This window comes from Nicotiana sylvestris, chromosome 6 (genome assembly GCF_000393655.2).
Source record: "Nicotiana sylvestris chromosome 6, ASM39365v2, whole genome shotgun sequence".
NCBI classification, from domain to species: domain Eukaryota; kingdom Viridiplantae; phylum Streptophyta; class Magnoliopsida; order Solanales; family Solanaceae; genus Nicotiana; species Nicotiana sylvestris.
In genome coordinates, this window is record NC_091062.1 from 197931526 (window position 1) to 197949732 (window position 18207).

Here is an 18207-nt window from a genome sequence, read left to right on the forward strand (position 1 = left end):
AATTTTATGAGAATATACAAAATAAAAGATTAACCAGAAACAATACGAAGGTCCGTCAAATTTCAAAAATCACATTATCAAAAATAAATAAAAAAATAACAAAAATTACAGCTTAGAAAAATAGCAAATAAAATAAAAACTACGCCTCTAAATGTGAGATCATATCAATTCTTGTTTCCCACATTTCCTGTTAAATAAATCTAAAACTAAAGTTTCTTAAATACTTGGGGAGACCAAAAGTGCTCACTTTTGATATATTTAAGGGACCAAAACTGCTCAACAAGAAAAATACTTAAGAGACCGTTTTGAACCTACCTTAAACATAAGGACCGTTTTTGCTTTTTTGTTACCTTAGCAGAATCCCTACTCCCACAATGTGGCAGCCTTTTTGTATATATGAACTTCGACTGGCGACGGGGGACGGCTCACAGAACTGAGTAACGGCGTGTGCATCGTGGACTCGACGACCCCTCTTCTCTCTCTGTAAGTCTCTCTTTTTCTATAACTAAGCCTCACCTTTCTATTTATTCGTCATTCACAATTCACTTTTGCCGCAAAAAAAATTGGAATTATACTTGTTTTTGGCTTTACCTTTTTCATAATTATCAGATAATATGTCATATTTATGGTTGACAATCTTTTTGCTTCTCTGAAGCACTTAGCAAATTTAGGGGTGACAACAAAATGGGTCGGCCGTACAAAGTAAAAGGGGAAAAGAGAAAAAAGAAAGAAGTGAATTATGATAAAGAAGAAATAGAGGAAACTTTGGAAGAGGAGTCAGCAAAAAGATTGAGAACAGAACACACTGCTGCAGATGCTGAGGCAGCTGAAAGAGTTGTCGATTTACTAGCTGGTATTCCTGTTGTTTCAACTGATCAAAGTACTAAACCTGGTGTTATTTTCATCATCGAGAAAGCCTCTCTGGAAATTGCTAAAATTGGAAAGGTCTCTCTCTTTGCAATGTCATTTTATCACTTCTTTTTATTGGATCCTTTGAATGTATGCTTTACAAAAATCTTATAGCTTATTCATCTTACTATTTTAGTAATAATCTGTTAGCATTGCATATAATGCTCGTTGAAATTACCTTTTCTTTTCAGCCGTTCTCTAGCCGAGGGTCTATCGGAAACAGTCTCTCTGCCCTTCCAGGGGTAGGGGTAAGGCTGCGTAAATCTTACCCTCCCCAGACCCCACTTGTGGGAAACTACTGGGTTTTCTGTTGTTGTTGTTATTGCATATAATGCTCAGCGTTTCTTTGCTGTGTGTAAAGGAAGTAGGAGTTACCACATTGTGTGTAATGATATATCTTCTTGTTGATGCAGACTTACCAGCTTCTGAACTCAGATGAACATGCCAACTTTCTGAAGAAGAATAACCGAAACCCTTCTGATTATCGGCCTGATATTGCTCATCAGGTTAGTTGAACTTTGGAACTATGTGCCGAGTCTTGTTCCCTAATAGTCTCGATAGTTAAAACGCTATGGCCGTCCTGTAGAGTTCAAATTAAAATGTTTGTCATTTGAGGCAATTTCTGCATGTGGTTGTGATGGTAACCAGCAAAATGTTGTTGTGTCAATCTTTTGTCAACCTTTTTTGTGGAGATGGCTGGTATAGTGGGCTGGTCAGGTATTGAGTTCCGCAGGTAAACATATGCCATGAGTAGAGACTTGATTCCATTAAAATGAGCTAACTGACCTCATGAGTTGTCTTTAGACCTTAGTTTATAGAGGTGGATAGGCAAAGCTATAAAACAAGCAGGCTGAGACAGAATGAACTTTATACTGAATGTGTGTGAATTTTTTCAGGAGCTCAATTAGTTGGCACTAAAACATATTCCCTCTGTCCAATTTGTTTGACAGTATTTGACTGCACGAGGTATAAAAAGAAAGGAAGAATTTGTCATATAAGGTAAATATACACAAAATACAAAAGTACTTGCAGTACAAAAGGATCTGTTTGAGTCTAGTGGACTCACGACAAGTCATGTCAATGGGGGCAATGGTGATTGATAAAAAATGTAGGAAAAAGGGAGTGGAAATGTAAAAATTAGATACTTTCTAACTTTATATAAAGGTTACAATCTTTTTTGAAGTGAAAAGAAAGGAAAGAGTGGCAAAACAAATTGGGATAGTGGGTGTAATAAAGAATCATCTCAGATGATGTTTATTTATCCAAATTCAAGCAGAGTCCGAGTCTACCTTCTCAAGGTGAGAGTAAGGTCTGCGTACACTCTACCCTCTCCAGACCCCACTTATGGGATTATACTAGGTTTGTTATTGTTGTTGTTGTAAGCAGAGTCCGAGTAACCTGGGATTATTCAATGCCGGAATTGATAAGAAAGAAGGAAAGAGATTTCTGGTATTTGGCCATGAAATCACCAAGTAGGCATCTTCACAGCTCTTTGATTATCTTTATTTTATAATGATAATACATTCACTTTTCTAGTAGGACTATCTCAGAGTAGTGGCTAAGTGTATATTTCGCTTAGTTCAACCAACATTCAATGATTAAGCATTCTCCACTGGCCCAAAAAAAGAAAAAGAAAAGAGAAACTAATATGATTTTAGGATTTACACATTTTATTTGACCAAAGCATCCTTCTTAAATGTTTGCTTGTCTACTTGTCTCTTTGCCTTTTAAGGATAATAACTGCATCCTTCCATATTCAGTCTGTGGTACATTAGCAAAATAAGTTGTAATTCCTTGCACAGAAAATGAAAAAAAGGAATTGCTATTCACCATTTATAATTGCAGTAAGTTTCATGATTGCTTTACGAGGCTATGCAATAGTTAAAATCCTCATGCCTTTTTACTAGTATGTTTATATGATATTTGTTTTCCTTTCCACAGGCAATGCTTACAATTTTAGATAGCCGAGTGAATAAAGCTGGGCGATTAAAAGCATTGTATGTGAAGACTGAGAAAGGTGTCCTCTTTGAAGTAAAACCTCATGTTCGTATCCCAAGGACATTTAAGCGATTTGCTGGTATCATGTGTAAGTTAAATTACCTTGAGAAACATTTCTTCCCCATCTCTTTTCATGCAATTTCTGCTGCTTTCTGATGTTGGTTCAAATTCAGTGCAGCTGCTACAAAAGCTGAGCATAACTGCTGTTGGTAAGCGAGAGAAACTGTTACGTGTTATAAAAAACCCTGTTTCACAGTACCTACCCATTGACTGTCGGAAGATAGGTGAATAAGTTTCTGTTGTAGTTCTCCCTTCTCTAATAGAATGTACTTGACAATTGACTAATTTTTCCACTTCTCCTCTTATTCTTCAGGCTTCTCTCATAGTTCTGAGAAACTGGTGGATATTCAAGACTACGTTAATGGAATTAACAATGAAACGAACCTTGTTTTTGTGGTATGTTCTGGTGTAATTTTCTATAGAAGTCTGATTTTGTTGGAATTTGTAGTTAACTTGGTAAGTTGATATCTGACATCTACAGGTTGGGGCGATGGCCCATGGAAAAATTGAAAAAGATTATGTCGAAGATTATATATCAGGTAAGCTAATTCTTCCTCTTTTCCTTTTTATTTATTATCAAATATTAGTTAGAGTGCTATAATTTGATTTCCGCCTGTCTTTGTTATACATGGTTAGTCTGTAAAGCTTAGCAATGTGGACATCTGTTACTTGTGTCTTTGTATGTAAAATTGGTGACACTATGATGTTATTGATCTCCTGAAGGTTAGAAGTACTAATCAAGAGCCACTTATGATTTTGGCAAATAAAAATCAAATAGGTTATCGCTGCTGTAGATATTGGTTAGAATGTTAAACACGGCAAGAGAGAATGTTTTCTCGCTATGAGTTGTTTGTTTCAGTATCCGCCTGTCAATTTGGAAGCAATAGGGGTTCCAAACTGCACCTTAACATACTTGATGCTTCTAAACCCCAATGTCAAGTACCACACCATAGCGTACTCATACTGGCATACTGATAAGTCTTACCAGTTAGAATCTAGGCACATTTATTTTTACCTTCTGTAAATGCGGCTTTAGCTTCTTTTATGATAAGCGAGGTATGCGTATATGTTATGTAAACTCTAAACCGTGTCCATGCTGTTTTCCCTAAAGGAAAACATAGGCACCCAAGGGTGTGGCTTAGTGGTCAATGAAGTGGGTGAGAACCATAAGGTATCATGTTCAAATCCCAGCGGAGACAAAAAACACTAGTGATTTTTTCCCATCTATCCAAGCCTTAGTGGATGGAGTTACCTGGTACCTATTGCTGGTGGGAGGTGGCAGGTATCCCGTGGAATTAGTCGAGGTGCTCGCAAGCTGGCCTGGACACCACGGTTATCAAAAAAAAAAACAACTAAAATCATGGCAAACTATTTTGTTTTTATGGAGCTGTGCCTTGTCTAATTATCTGATGTATCTTTCAGTTTCCGATTATCCACTGAGTGCTGCATACTGCATATCCATGGTCACGAATGCTGTGGAGCGCAAATGGAAGATTTTGTAGAGTTGTAGCTTACCTTGGTTTTTGTTGCGACATTACTTTCTAGAATGTTATCCTTTCCAATACTCAGTCTTCATTGTCATTCTAATTCAGCATTATTCTATTGTGAAATATATTTTTGCTTCTTTTTCTTTTTTTTTCAGTTATATTAAGTTTCATATGCAATGAAGCATTTGTTGTTAATCCAACGGTTCTCCAGTTAATGATCTAAGGGAGTTGATCTTTTCTTTAAACATTAAAAAGAACGTGAGTTTTGACTTCTCTTAGTATGAATTGGTCTTTTTCAAAGGTTGAAGCAGTATATGAAATGGAAGTCACTGAATACAAATAGAAAACGTGGAGAATGATTTGCACCTTTTGTAGAGTTGGATAATTTTATATAGCAACTTTTCCTTATTGAAAACGTTAACACGTTCGAAGCATTAAAAGTTACGAATATATATACACACACACATACATACGATAGTTGTCCAAAAGTGGAGTAGGTGAGCAATTTATCAAATCCAGCATGACTATGAAGACTGAAAATCTGAGAAAACCTTTTAGGTAGGAAACTTCCTGCTTATTTATAAAAAACTTGTGTTCCTTGGGCAAAGAAAACAACAACAACAACAACAACCACCCAATAAAATCATACAAAGTGGGATCTGGGGAGGGTAGTGTGTACGCAGACCTTACCCCTACCCCGATGGCCGATGGAGCAGAAAGGCTTTTTCCGATAGACCTTTAGCTCAGGAAGACGGAAATAAAACAAGAAGAAACAATTCATTAGAAACGTTAGCATAAACCGTAGAAATAGTAACAGAAGCATAAAAATCAAAAGATAAATGACATGCAATAACGGTAATGAGTATTTAAGGCCCGAGGCTAAGATAAACAGAAAGGATAGTGAGGATTCAACATAAACTACAAGTCATCTAAGATCAACCCTATCCAACCCCGCCTCACCCCGGGTATGAAGTAGGAAAAACTCTACTACCTCCTAGTCTACAACCCTAATGTTTGACCTCCAGACCTTCCTATCAAGGGTCATGTCCTCGGAAATCTGCAGTCGTGACATGTCCTGTCTGATCACCTCCCCTCAATACTTCTTAAGCCGCCCTCTACCTCTTCTCATACCTACCACAGTCAACCGCTCACACCTCCTCACCGGAGCATCAAGGCTTCTTCTTTGCACGTGCCCGAAACAAAAATAAATATCAAAATTAGTTGATTCCTTCTCATACATTCAAGCCTTAGTGGATAGAGTTATCGATAATAATTACCCAATGGCCGTGGAATTGTTGGAAGTGTGCACAAACTAGTTTGGACGCCAGGATATCGGGAAAAAATTGACAAATTTAAAAGGTTAGCTTAGAGTTTGCCATTCCACACCACTAAATGAGGATCACTTTGCAATTCCTTCAAAATTCCAAAATTTTCATTCAGAAAATATGGAGGGAACAAATGGCAAAAAAGCACAACTGAGCTGCTCCCATTTGCATAATCTTTGCTTAACACTTTACTTTCTTAAGTTAATTTTATAGTGAAAAATTAGTCTCGAGGCACTTCTCATTGAATTAAAATGGTAGAGTGGTAAGTGAAAGTGCGGTTCATAATCTTCCTTTTCCTCTATCTTTGTAAAAATCAGAAAATAAATGCTGTATTTTCTTGATATAACAAAAAACATCTTAAACACATTTTTTCTTTACAAATTTATTAAAATTTCCTGAAGACTGCTCATTCTAAAGTAAATCCTTCCTTGGTCCCTAAAAGAAAGAAAAAAAATTGGAGTACAAGGTTCAACACAACTAAGTTTTGGTACGAAATTTGATAATTTTTAAAATGTTTATAAAATAAATGCATCTTTAAAACTACAAAAAAGTACCATAAATAATAAACTTCATTCTTAAAAGGAAAAATTTAAGAAATACTGAAAATATGTGATCAAGAAAAATTATTTGACTCTTTCTATTATGGTCAATCAAGTAGTACAATAAAATAATAACAGTGCCCCTCTCTTTTAAATGGGTAAAAGCACTAGCATTTTTGCCAATAAATTAAACAATATAATAAAATAAAAAGAAGAAAAAGAGAAGGGAAAGTTTTTTCCCGTCCAATTAGAAAAGTAAAAAGTTGACACGAGGCAAAAACAACAACAACAACAACAACGACATAGTATAATCCCACAAGTAGGGTCTGGGGAGGGTAATATGTACGCAGACCTTATCCCTACCCCGAAGGGTAGAGAGACTGTTTCCAGGAGACCCTCGGCTCAAAAAAATAATAGGAGATGATATATTAGTACCATAAAAATGCGTAATAAAAATAACAACAACAATATATAAGAGATATGAAATATGAAATACAGGATACAAAATACGAATATTTAATTTCTTTTGAATTTTCTTTTTAAATTATTAATTTTATTTTGTGAGAAAGAGAAAAGTCACCTGAGCTAAGAGATCTCCTGAGTTAACGGAACGCGCTCAGTTGCGCAGAGGAGACACAACGGTACACGGAATTGGAGACTAACTGAAAATCCAAATACCTAACGAATTCTATACAATTTCCTTCCATTTTCATAACTGCTAATAATAATGACAAATAATTAAATAATCATTGTCATTAGTCTTCTCTAAAGAACGTGCTCACTTTATGCCTTTCCATATCTATACAGCTTCTTTCTCCGTTTTTGTTTTGGCGAAATTCTGAACTTTTGTCGTTGACGGGTATGTATTTTTACGTTCTTCTTCATTATGCTGATTCTTCACGTATTTTTCTGTTCTTGAATTTGCATGTGATCGTTATTCATATATAGAGTTGATTCTTGTATAACGAAGAATATTTTAAGATTAAGTTATGGTTAATTAAAGCTTGAAAATTGAACAAGGGTTCTTTCTATCATGAATTTTGGGCAAATTCTTCTTATCCAATAGGTTGACTAAGTTGCATTACAATGGTTGATGGCCTTAATTTGCATGCGTAATTGCCACCTTATTCTGAAGTGTGTCTCTTTCATATTCTCAATCTTGGTTCTCATATTTCTTTGTTCCTAGCTTTTTCTAAAAGAAAATCCTTCTGATAGTCTAGTTGGTTTCTCATTATTGGTCTCATTGCTGTTCCATATAGAAGGCAGAAAGTGGTTGCTTCTCATCATTTGTCACCTTCTTTTCTTGCTCTTTTTTTTTTTTCCAGTTTCCTTTTGAATGATCAATTCATACCCTGTAGACTAAAACTACTAATTTTAGGACTAAAGACCGTATGAGTATATATAAGCCTTGATGGGCAGAGTTACCTGATACCTGTGCTAGTGGGAGGTAGCAGTTACCCCCTAGAATTAGTCGATGTGCGTGCAAGTTGGCCCAGGCACCATGGTTATCAATAAAAAAAAGATGTAATTCCCCCCCCCCCCCACCACAAAAAAAAAAGCAAAACTAGAATGAACTGTACTAAAGAATTTTGGGTAGAGCAAATGAATAAATGTACAAAAGGAAACATATTAAGTATATTGCTGCTGAGCAACAAAGTTATTTGATTTTGCTTTCCTCACTGCCAATGTTATGTGCTGTTTGAAATGCATATGAAAAAATGGATGGTAACTCTTTTTATTGCTTATGATGTTAATAGTACTGGTCGTGGTGAGATTTAATTTGGGATGTCCTTTAGTTCAAATTACAAAGAGATAAACTGTCTGATAATTCTACATAGTGAACTTGCAAGCTGCTTTTGTTGTTGAGACAATCTTTTGGACAAAAGGTTTTCTCCTTATATGATTTATGGAGGTCAGGGATATATTGATTTCAGCATATCTGCTTTCTATGTGATTCAGATGTTCTCTGAATTGAAGACCGTACTCTAGTTACCATCATGAATTCAATACTGGATCGCGTAGCTAAAGACTGTGGTAGACGGAATAGCTCAAGTGCGTCCACTAGTGGGGACATCTTTGAGCCTTTGTCAAGTAGTAATGGTGAGCCTGAAGGTGCAATAAATTTAATACCATGTATTTGCTGATAAAACTCTTGCTTGGGCTGATTTTCTCTTTGACTGCCCTTTGTTATCTCTACAGCTAAGCAACGGGGAATTTTGGTAGAGTGGATAAACAGTCTTCTTCCTCACTTAAGTTTGCCCATAAATGCTTCTGATGAGGAGTTAAGAGCATACTTAGTTGATGGTACAATCTTGTGTCAATTATTGAACAAGCTGAAACCAGGTTCCATACCAGAGGTAGTAGTAATACATTGGATATTACAGTACATAGAAGCTAAGGGTGGGTTTGATTTGATGTCTGACTTACCATATCTTTCATTCTAGTTTGGTGGTTCAGGTCATTCTTTGGGGTTAAGCTCAGAAAATATAAAAATGTTTTTGGCAGCTATGGATGAAATGGGCCTTCCCAGGTTTCAAGCATCAGATCTAGAAAAGGTTAACACTAATATAAAAGTTATGCTCTTGTGTTTCTAATACATTTTTATCATTTTAAATCTGCTTATCATTATATAAAATGATTGTAAGCAATAATTCACATGCCATTGAGTTCTATATGTTTCCATATGCCGAAAAGTGTAACTTTCTATACCTTTAAGTACGATCACGCATCTTTTTTCTGCTTTTGATATATTTACTCTGATAACATTATGCAGGGATCCATGAAAATTGTTCTGGAATGCCTTTTAACACTTCGAGCAGAATTTATGAATGTTGGAGGAGATGGTTTTAACACACCATTATCTCGTAAATCTAGTTCTGATGCAAGTACAAGATGTAAACAGTTGGGAGAAACTTTTGGATGTGCCGATGTAGCTTACAGACAGGAATTGTCGAGTACTCATTCTTCCCCATCCTCAACAGAAGGGAAACGAAAAATAGGATCAGATTCAAAATTCCAGCGTGCTTTGAGAAGTCCTGTAATGGCAGGTTTGGTTGATTAGTTCTCATTCCTTAAACTCTCATTCCTTAAACTTCATCCCTCCCCTAATCAACAATATCTCTTTCTTTGATTGTTGACTTCTCTTTTTTGAACTGTCTAGAGCCATCAGCTGCGTTGTTACATCACGTTGGACATAAATTCCATGAAGTATTTCAGCTTAAACAAGGGGGCTATGCTGATCTTCCGCCTTCAAAGATTTCCGAAATGATGAAATCTAACAGTTTGGATGTTAGTAGCATAACCCTTTTTCAATGAAACTGGAATAAATTTTACATCTGAAATTTTTGAATTCATACTTATTCCAACTTATTTTTGTTGCACCCAGATTGCCCCCACGCAGTCACTTCTCAGTGTTGTGAATGGGATTCTTGATGAAAGCATTGAGCGGAAGAATGGCGAGATACCTCATGTGCGCACATAATAGATATAGATATTCATGCAGAGATTATGTTATTTTCTACATAAATACTTTCACAAAAATCATGGCCTAACATTTAGTTCTTTAACTCTGTCAGCGTGTAGCATGCTTGTTGAGAAAAGTAGTGCAAGAAATTGAGCGGCGAATCTCAACTCAAGCTGAACATCTTAGAACGGTATAATGCAGCAGAGCTGTTTTTACTTTTCCCCCATATTCTCTTTATAATGAACCTGACTCATGTCAATTCACTCTCTGTAGCAAAACAATCTATTCAAAACTCGTGAGGAGAAATACCAGTCACGGATAAGAGTCCTGGAAGCCCTTGCAACTGGGACTAGTGAAGAGACACAGGTAGTGTGGACTTCACTTTCTGTGAAATTTTTGTTGAATTCTGGAATATTTTACTTCTTAAAGAGGTATGTGCACCTTTCACTCACACAGATCTTTCATTTCAGATTGTAATGAACCAGCTTCAGCAGATTAAGGTAGTTCACCACCTGGCTTCATATGCCGCATTGTTTGGCAATGATCAGTAATATTTAACTGTAAATATGCATTACATCATTTTCATTTTCTGTAATTGTGTGTTTTAACTCTAAATATGATCTATCTATCTGATCTCTTGAAGATAAAGTTGCCTATACTTTCTATCATCAGAGGTTTTTGCTTGTTTGAAGTAGCACTCAGAGAGAAGCATTATTGTTACATCTTTACATCAAAACATTATCTTCTCTAGTATTATATATTTAACAAGCCTACAATTGGTCATCACTTGTTTAAATGAAAATTGCTACTTATTGAAAAGGATCTGATGTCTACATTCTGCAAGAATATTTCAGCTTATTGATTCTTTCCCACGATTTTAATGTTTGCCATCCATTTTTGAATTGAAATCATATTACAGAATGTAAAAATCAAAATGGAGGAGGAAAAGAAAAATGAGGATCAGGATGTGGTTAGATTGATGAAGGAGAAGGATGATCATAGTCAAGAGATTGCAACTGTAAAGCAAGAAATGGAAATAGCTAAGAGAACATATGAACAACGCAGCGTAGAAATGGAAAAAGAGGCCAGAGAAGCTCAGCAAAAGCTTGAGGAGAGGTTGAAAGAGGTCGAGAGCCTTTTAAAAGAATCAACAAACAGAGTGAAAGAAATCGAGATGTTTTCTGAATCAAAATCACAGAGATGGAGCAAGAAGGAGAATGTTTACCAAATATTCACAGAATTCCAGCTTGGTGCACTACGTGTATGCTCTGATCTTTTTTCTCTTAATTTTTTTCTAACATAATTCATTGTCTATCACATTTGATCTGGATCTCCATAAACATTCAGGAGCTGAGGTTTGCCTCTCAGTCAATAAAGCAAGAAATAGTGAAAACACAAAGGAGCTACGCAGAGGAATTCAATCAATTAGGTTAGTGCTGTATGAATAACATGGAAGTATATTGGTGGAAGATGTCAAAACAGATTTTACTGTTAAGCGATTTTGTTGGATTTTTCTTATGAAGTTAAATTTCTATCATAGGTGCAAAATTTAGAGCGCTAGACCATGCAGCTGCAAACTACTCTGCCGTCCTTGCTGAGAATCGCAAACTACACAATGAGGTCCAGGAGTTAAAAGGTATTGTTATATTATGAAATTTTAGAACTAAGAGGCCCGAAGATTTCTCTCCTTTTGCTGTTACTTATAAATATTTTTTCAAATTAGGAAATATTAGAGTGTATTGTCGTATAAGGCCATTCCTTCGTGGACAAAAGGAAAAACAGACAGTGGTTGAATACATCGGAGAAAATGGGGAGCTAGTTGTTGTCAATCCTTCCAGACAGGGAAAAGAAGGCCGTAGGTCTTTCAAGTTTAATACAGTCTACAGTCCAACTGCAACACAAGGTTTTTCAGATTCCTCCAAATTATGTCAAATAAAAGTTCTATACATATTCTGTAAAATTATGTTCCATGTAATGAATAATAAAAGGAATTTCACAATTTCTACCTTTGCAGCTCAAGTGTATTCAGATATTCAGCCCTTAATACAGTCTGCGCTCGATGGTTTTAATGTATGCATATTTGCCTATGGTCAGACTGGCTCAGGAAAAACGTACACCATGGTAAGAATTCCGTCCTATAAAAATTTGGTAAATATGCTTACACATCGTTTGACATTGCTGAAGTCTAGTTAAATTAACCTCCAGACTGGCCCTGATGGAGCAAGCGAGGAGGATTGGGGAGTCAATTATCGAGCTTTGAATGATCTTTTCAGAATTTCTCAAATGAGAGAGAGCACTTTCAAGTATGAGATCAAAGTTCAAATGCTGGAAATATATAATGAACAAGTTCGTGACTTACTGTCAAGTGATGGTTCTCAAAAAAGATATCCTTTACTAAATCGATTTTTTCACCTTTCCTGGCATTGTATCCATATTATGTTACAAAATATCAAAATTTTGTTTATCATGCATCTGCAACTGTTTTCCTTGATTTGCGCACACTTGGGATTTTATCTACCTCTCAACCCAATGGGTTAGCTGTCCCAGAAGCAAGCATGTTCCCGGTCAATGGAACCTCTGATGTCTTAGACTTAATGGATACGGGATTGAGAAATCGAGCAAAAGGTTCCACTGCCATGAATGAAAGAAGTAGTCGATCACACAGGTTCGAAACAAAGAAATCATCTCTGGATTTCAATATTTAAACTGCGTGTTTTTCTCTTTTAAATTTTAATAGGTCTTTAACTTATATTGCAATATATGTCCAGCATCGTGACTATCCATGTTCATGGGAAGGATATAAAGAGTGGTTCATCTATGCATAGTAGCCTTCATTTGGTGGATCTTGCTGGAAGTGAAAGGGTAGACCGCTCTGAGGTGACGGGAGATAGACTAAAAGAGGCACAACATATAAATAAGTCATTGTCTGCTTTAGGGGATGTCATCTCAGCTTTGGCACAGAAGAATGCTCACATTCCATACAGAAACAGCAAGCTCACTCAAGTCCTTCAGACTTCATTAGGTAATTCTCTTTCTATACAAAAGGATTTTGCTTCCAGTTCCTTGTACAAATTGTTGAGATAATTTGTAGCATTGGTGTTAAAAATTTTGAACATGTTAGGTGCTTTCTTCTTATGTCAAGCCATTTTACCTTATGAATAACAAATATAGTTCGAGAACACATATAATTATAATTTGATAGGTGATAGATTCAGCCATTTTAATCTTGCTCCATAGGTATTACACTTTATTTGGTCTCTACTTGCTTTCATGGAAACAACCACAGAATCACCTATGCCCTAATAGATTTAATATATATTTTTCCTCATTGATAGGGTGGTCCTTTTGCAGTAACTCATAATTCTATTTTATTGTACAGGTGGTCAAGCAAAGACACTTATGTTTGTGCAGCTTAACCCTGAAGTTGCTTCATATTCAGAAACCATGAGCACATTAAAATTTGCTGAAAGAGTATCTGGAGTAGAGCTAGGTGCTGCTCGAAGTAGCAAAGACGGCAGGGATGTCAGAGACTTGATGGAGCAGGTGCTCTATTAACTTTCTAGTTCTACTAGATTAGAACCTTTTAATTGTTGTACTAGAATTAATGACGCTATATTATTTTTTTCCTGAGTCCAATTACTTGAATGTGTCTGATTAATACCTCTCAAGTAAATTATTAAATTGGAGCAAAGAAGAGGATTTGGTTATTTAAGTAAGTTTGACAAAAGGTGAGACTATGATCATGGCAATAATACTAGTGGCCTGGTATGAGTTAAAATACCAGAACAAGATGTTCAGAGTTACTTAACGTATTTATAACCTGAGTGATCTATTTATTTGACTTTACCTGCCCTGTTATCTTCTTCACAACAAAAGGAAATAGGTTACATGGTCCATTGAGGTTAATCAATCAATTCCCACTTTCTTTTACCCTGCTATAGAGCACATAATCTAGATTAGAGACTAAAGCGCACAGGGAAGAAGATAGTGTAGTTTGGCTGCTGAGTTTCTAATTGGACATATTTAGTTAAAAACAGAACTACCTCTTGCCATCACAAATATCGCTTAGGTGATTTACAGATTTTAATCTTGTAAGGATGTGCATTAATCATTCTCCTCCAGATCATCATCATCATTATTATGTTTCAGACACGCCACTTGTTTTACATTAATGATGATAAAGAAAAGTTTACATTGTTTGGGGATATTGAACAGAGGATTTTCCATCATGCAGCTTCATTCTAATATCTGACCAGTGCTTTTCGTTCTTATTTTCCAATTAATGATAATTGAGTGAGAGATGATATGCTGCCTGACTTAGAATTTCCTGTGCTGAAGCATGTCAAATGCTGTCCATTGTTAACTTTTAATGTTCCAGGTCACGTCTCTCAAGGATACAATAGCTAAGAAAGATGAGGAGATTGAGCAACTGCAGCTTCTCAAAGATCAAAAGAATGTTTCCCCAGAAGCCAATGGTGAGAAACGCAGTCCACATTCATTCAGGTATGGTGCGTCATCTCCAGGAAAATGTTTATTTGGTGGGACTTAGAATGTAGTTTGAAATTCTCTACTTACTGACAAAGCAGCTTCTGATGAGGAACTGCTCAAAGAGAAGTGATTAGAATTATTTAGCTACGTGACGAGTTCAGACACCAAATGGAGTCCCTCCAGCAGTCTCCATCCGAGACTGCTTGATGGATTCTAAGTCAGAATATTTCTGCAGATGCTGATATCTTTGTGTTCAGCAACGCAGATAATGAGGAAAGACTAAGTGATATGCTATCTGATAGTGGTCTTTCTGTGGGCACAGAAACTGATGGATGTGCTGAAAGCAGCAATCCTTTCCCTGAAGGAGCCAAACCACCAGAGAACACAAATAAGTAAGTAAATATCATCCCATCATGCTTGTGCTTTCTACAGAATGTTAATTTCTATATGAAACATAAGAGAATAAATAAAGATCCCAGAGCTTTATTTTATATAGAAACTAAACTATCATGTGAAACGTTGTTATTAACTACATGGAAAAGGTAAGGCAAGTTGGTCGAGAATTCAAACAATACTTGCTGCACTGAAAAACCTGGAACTTTATAGACTTGACATCACCCCCTTTGAATTAAGGTATTCCAACTTCCGGCAGTGTTAAACTAATGCATGTTTTTGCCGTTTATATTGAGCTAACTTCTTGACTATCATCTTACACAATCTTTTGCAGACATAAAGCTACATATAAAATTCCTAGATCACCACAAAAATCAATGAGGGATTCTCCGAAAGTCTCAAATGGTATGTTGATTAAACACGACATGTTTGATGACTACAAATAAGCCAGTCCCCTTAGCCAAAGATTAGTGGTGTAATTGGAATTTCCTCAATATGTTTCAGGTCTGGGAAAATCGGTCAGTGCAACTAATTTGTTGGCCAAATCTACAAAAAGGTGGCAGTAATATGATGTAGTTGCTGTATTTATCAAATTTCCTTCTTTCTCCTGCAGTTCATTGCATGAAAGTTTTCCTACACTGTACAGATTCTTTTCATTGACCAGAGAGTCCCCTTTTAGTGTCTAGGACTATACTTGACCCTTTTATGTTTTTTGCTTCTATAGTGTTACTCTTTTTTTTCCCTTTCTTTTATTAGGATATAGTAGACTCAATTCTTTTACGTAGGTTATTATTTCTCCATAAGGAATTCAGCGACTAAAGCTTGTATAAAGCCCCTATCGAGTTGTAACATACAAGTGTTGTTATATGAGCAAACTATCTTCTGGTTACTCATATACTGGAAATGCTTCAACATCTTTGTTTCGTCGCTTTTTTGACATTTTTATAAATGGTTTTAATGTTCTTTCCTCATTCTTTGTGGCTGAAAGAAATGGAATTCATGGGGATCTTCACTAATTATGTTTGAGGGTAACTGCGGAGTATTATTTTCAACTGCATATTCAGATGGAGGTGGGGTTACAAGTATCTAAACACTGTTGCATATATGAACAACTTATTGACTTCTGGTAAAATAACTAGAAATTCACTTTGGTAAAGAACTACATACTGAAAGCAAATCTTTCAAAGGACAAAAAAAATCTAACGGCAATCTGGTGTCGTTTTTGCTTGAGTTTCACCACCTAATTCTACATTCAATTTTAGTAAAAAATTCATCCATTTGTTGTGTAAGGTATTTAATTTCACCAATTCCTTATGGTAAAATAAGATGAGATTATTTGAAGCAAGCAAGAAGCCTACTCCCATCGAAAACATTCAAAAACAAAAATTGACTTAATTAGGACTACTACTACTTATTATATATAAAGTAACAATAATATTTTAAATCACCAAATTTTTAATATGTAATATAGGAGTATATTTCTGTGAAACGAGATATTATATTCGTCATGGTCAATTATGTGGAAGAAATTTAAAAATAAAGTATCTGAGTGTACAAGGTGGACAATTCAATGACTGAAGCTCAGTGTTACCTTTTGGAGGGAAGGATGCCGGGGTCTATTTGGAAACAGTCTCTCTACCTCAGGGTAAGGGTAAGGTCTGCGTACACACTACCCTCCCCAGACCCCACTAAGTGGGATTATACTGGGTTGTTGTTGTTGTTGTAAGCTCAGTGTTACCTTTTGAAACATTCATCCCTATTTCGAGGTTAGTAAAGTGACAATAAGGGCTCTTCTTTTGGAAATACCTTGAACCATTCTTGGAATTTTATATGTTAATGGTTGCAAAAGGGAAGAAAAAAAAAACTAAAAAAAGTAGACTATGGATAAACTAAAGTCAAAAGTGAAAAAGCAAAGCTGGCTTAAATCTGCCAAATTCATCAAAAAGATAGTTGTAAACAAAAGGTATTACACAATGGGGGACCAAACAATTTAAGGCTGAGATATCATTCTGAGTAGGATTGATTCTCCATATAGTATAAACATGGGCCATGGTAACAACGATAAGACCTGTACCTAAGTTAATCAAAGCAAACACATACCAAACAGATTACCAGATTCACGGTATTTTTAAAAAAAATATTTATACTATATGCATAGGTATCATTTGTTAGTCAAAAAAATGACTAAAAAATCGTGAAAAATCATGTACAATCAAATATCTCTATAACGGTCTCATTTGTTTCGATATTTTTTGGATGTTATAGTGAAGTGCTATTATAGAAGACATATATTATATCATTATATAAAAATTAGTTCTGAGAAAAACTTAACTTTTATAGTAAATGGTAGTTATACGAGGATGATGGTATAGAGAGGTTTGACGGTATAAATCTTATTATAAACAAAAAATGTTAGTATGTGATTTCTTTTCATTTACTTTAAATTGGTATGCGCAAACTGCTCGGATACTGCTATAGTACTTAAAAAAACTAAGGGGTCGTTTGGTTGGAAAGAAGTTATCCCGAAATTAGTTATTCTATCTTTTCATGGAAATAAACAAATATTAAAATTCCAAAATTAATTATACCATAATTTTTTACCAACTAAATATAAAATAAACTTTTCTTAAATTTATTTTCGGAATTAATTATTCCTCGTCTCTCGTATCAAACTAGCCCTAAATGTGTAACGGTCAAGAGGGAGACCTTTCTTGGAAAGTACAGGAGCCGTAGAAACCCACCCAATTTGCCGTTGTTTTATTGTATTTGTCTAGCAAAGAGGTGGCCAACCCATCAGCAGAGCCAGCTTAGCCCATAGACAAACTAGTCAGCAATCAAACTCTCCTTTAATTGCTAAACATAGCACCCCACGCCTCTTATATTCCTCCTTAATCCTAGGGAGGATCTTTGGACTTTTCAACTCAACAAACACCTTGCTCGGCCAAGCTTTCCCAATCCTATAAGTACTTTTTTTTTAAGAAAAGTATTTTTTTTTTTCAAAGTTAGATGTGTTTGATCAAATTTTTAAAAGAAAAAAAAGTGTTTTTGAAGAGAAGCAAAAGCAGTTTTCGAGAAACAGAAAAAAGTAAGTTCTCTCCAAAAGCACTTTAGAGAAAAATACACTTAAAATAATTTTTAAAAGTTTGGCCAAACACTAATTGCTGCTCAAAAGTGTTTTTCGAATTAATTAGTCAAATACAAAGTACTTCTCACTAAGGGATCGTTTGGTTGGAATACGATTTATACCGGTATAAGTTAGATTGGAATAAGTTATGCTGGGATTAGTTATGCTAGGATTGTTGTTTATTCATTCTTTGGTATGTTGTATTAAGAATGACAATTGCATAATTTCTAAAAAGAAGGTATAAGTTATACCGGTGCTAATTACCCCACCTTCTATAAGGTATAATTTATCCCAATGTTAAAACCGGGATAACTTATACCTAATTTGCTAACCAAACAGAATATTAAGGTAATATTAAATTTTTATACCACCCTTATACGTTCTTATACCTCATATAAAAGTACTTTTGAGAAAAACAATC

General features: G+C 35.5%; 2 protein-coding genes across 4 annotated transcripts; both read left to right on the forward strand.

Annotated features, from left to right (window-relative positions):
- Positions 1-363: 363 nt before the first annotated feature.
- LOC104215215 (uncharacterized) lies at positions 364-4597 on the forward strand. The gene is made up of 8 exons (XM_009764966.2): positions 364-483; positions 656-945; positions 1323-1415; positions 2851-2995; positions 3081-3191; positions 3281-3363; positions 3449-3506; positions 4390-4597. The coding sequence occupies exons 2-8, from the start codon at positions 685-687 to the stop codon at positions 4467-4469; spliced, it is 831 nt and encodes a 276-aa protein (XP_009763268.1). The 5' UTR covers positions 364-483; positions 656-684; the 3' UTR covers positions 4470-4597.
- Positions 4598-7018: 2421 nt separating this feature from the next.
- Positions 7019-15576, forward strand: LOC104215217 (kinesin-like protein KIN-14K). 3 transcript variants are annotated; one of them, XM_009764968.2, is made up of 23 exons: positions 7019-7177; positions 8278-8418; positions 8518-8675; positions 8763-8873; positions 9092-9365; positions 9479-9606; positions 9704-9787; positions 9894-9971; positions 10055-10147; positions 10252-10281; positions 10701-11042; positions 11129-11210; positions 11322-11417; positions 11505-11684; positions 11796-11902; positions 11987-12165; positions 12282-12446; positions 12550-12803; positions 13161-13324; positions 14160-14284; positions 14527-14661; positions 14997-15067; positions 15167-15576. In XM_009764968.2, the coding sequence occupies exons 2-23, from the start codon at positions 8316-8318 to the stop codon at positions 15226-15228; spliced, it is 3021 nt and encodes a 1006-aa protein (XP_009763270.1). In that variant the 5' UTR covers positions 7019-7177; positions 8278-8315; the 3' UTR covers positions 15229-15576. The 3 variants fall into 3 exon arrangements, 2 of the variants coding, with proteins under 2 accessions (XP_009763270.1, XP_009763271.1); XR_708131.2 differs by lacking the exon at positions 15167-15576 and having other exon boundaries at positions 7020-7177; positions 14592-14661; positions 14997-15014; XM_009764969.2 differs by lacking the exons at positions 14997-15067; positions 15167-15576 and having other exon boundaries at positions 7020-7177; positions 14535-14595.
- Positions 15577-18207: the final 2631 nt, after the last annotated feature.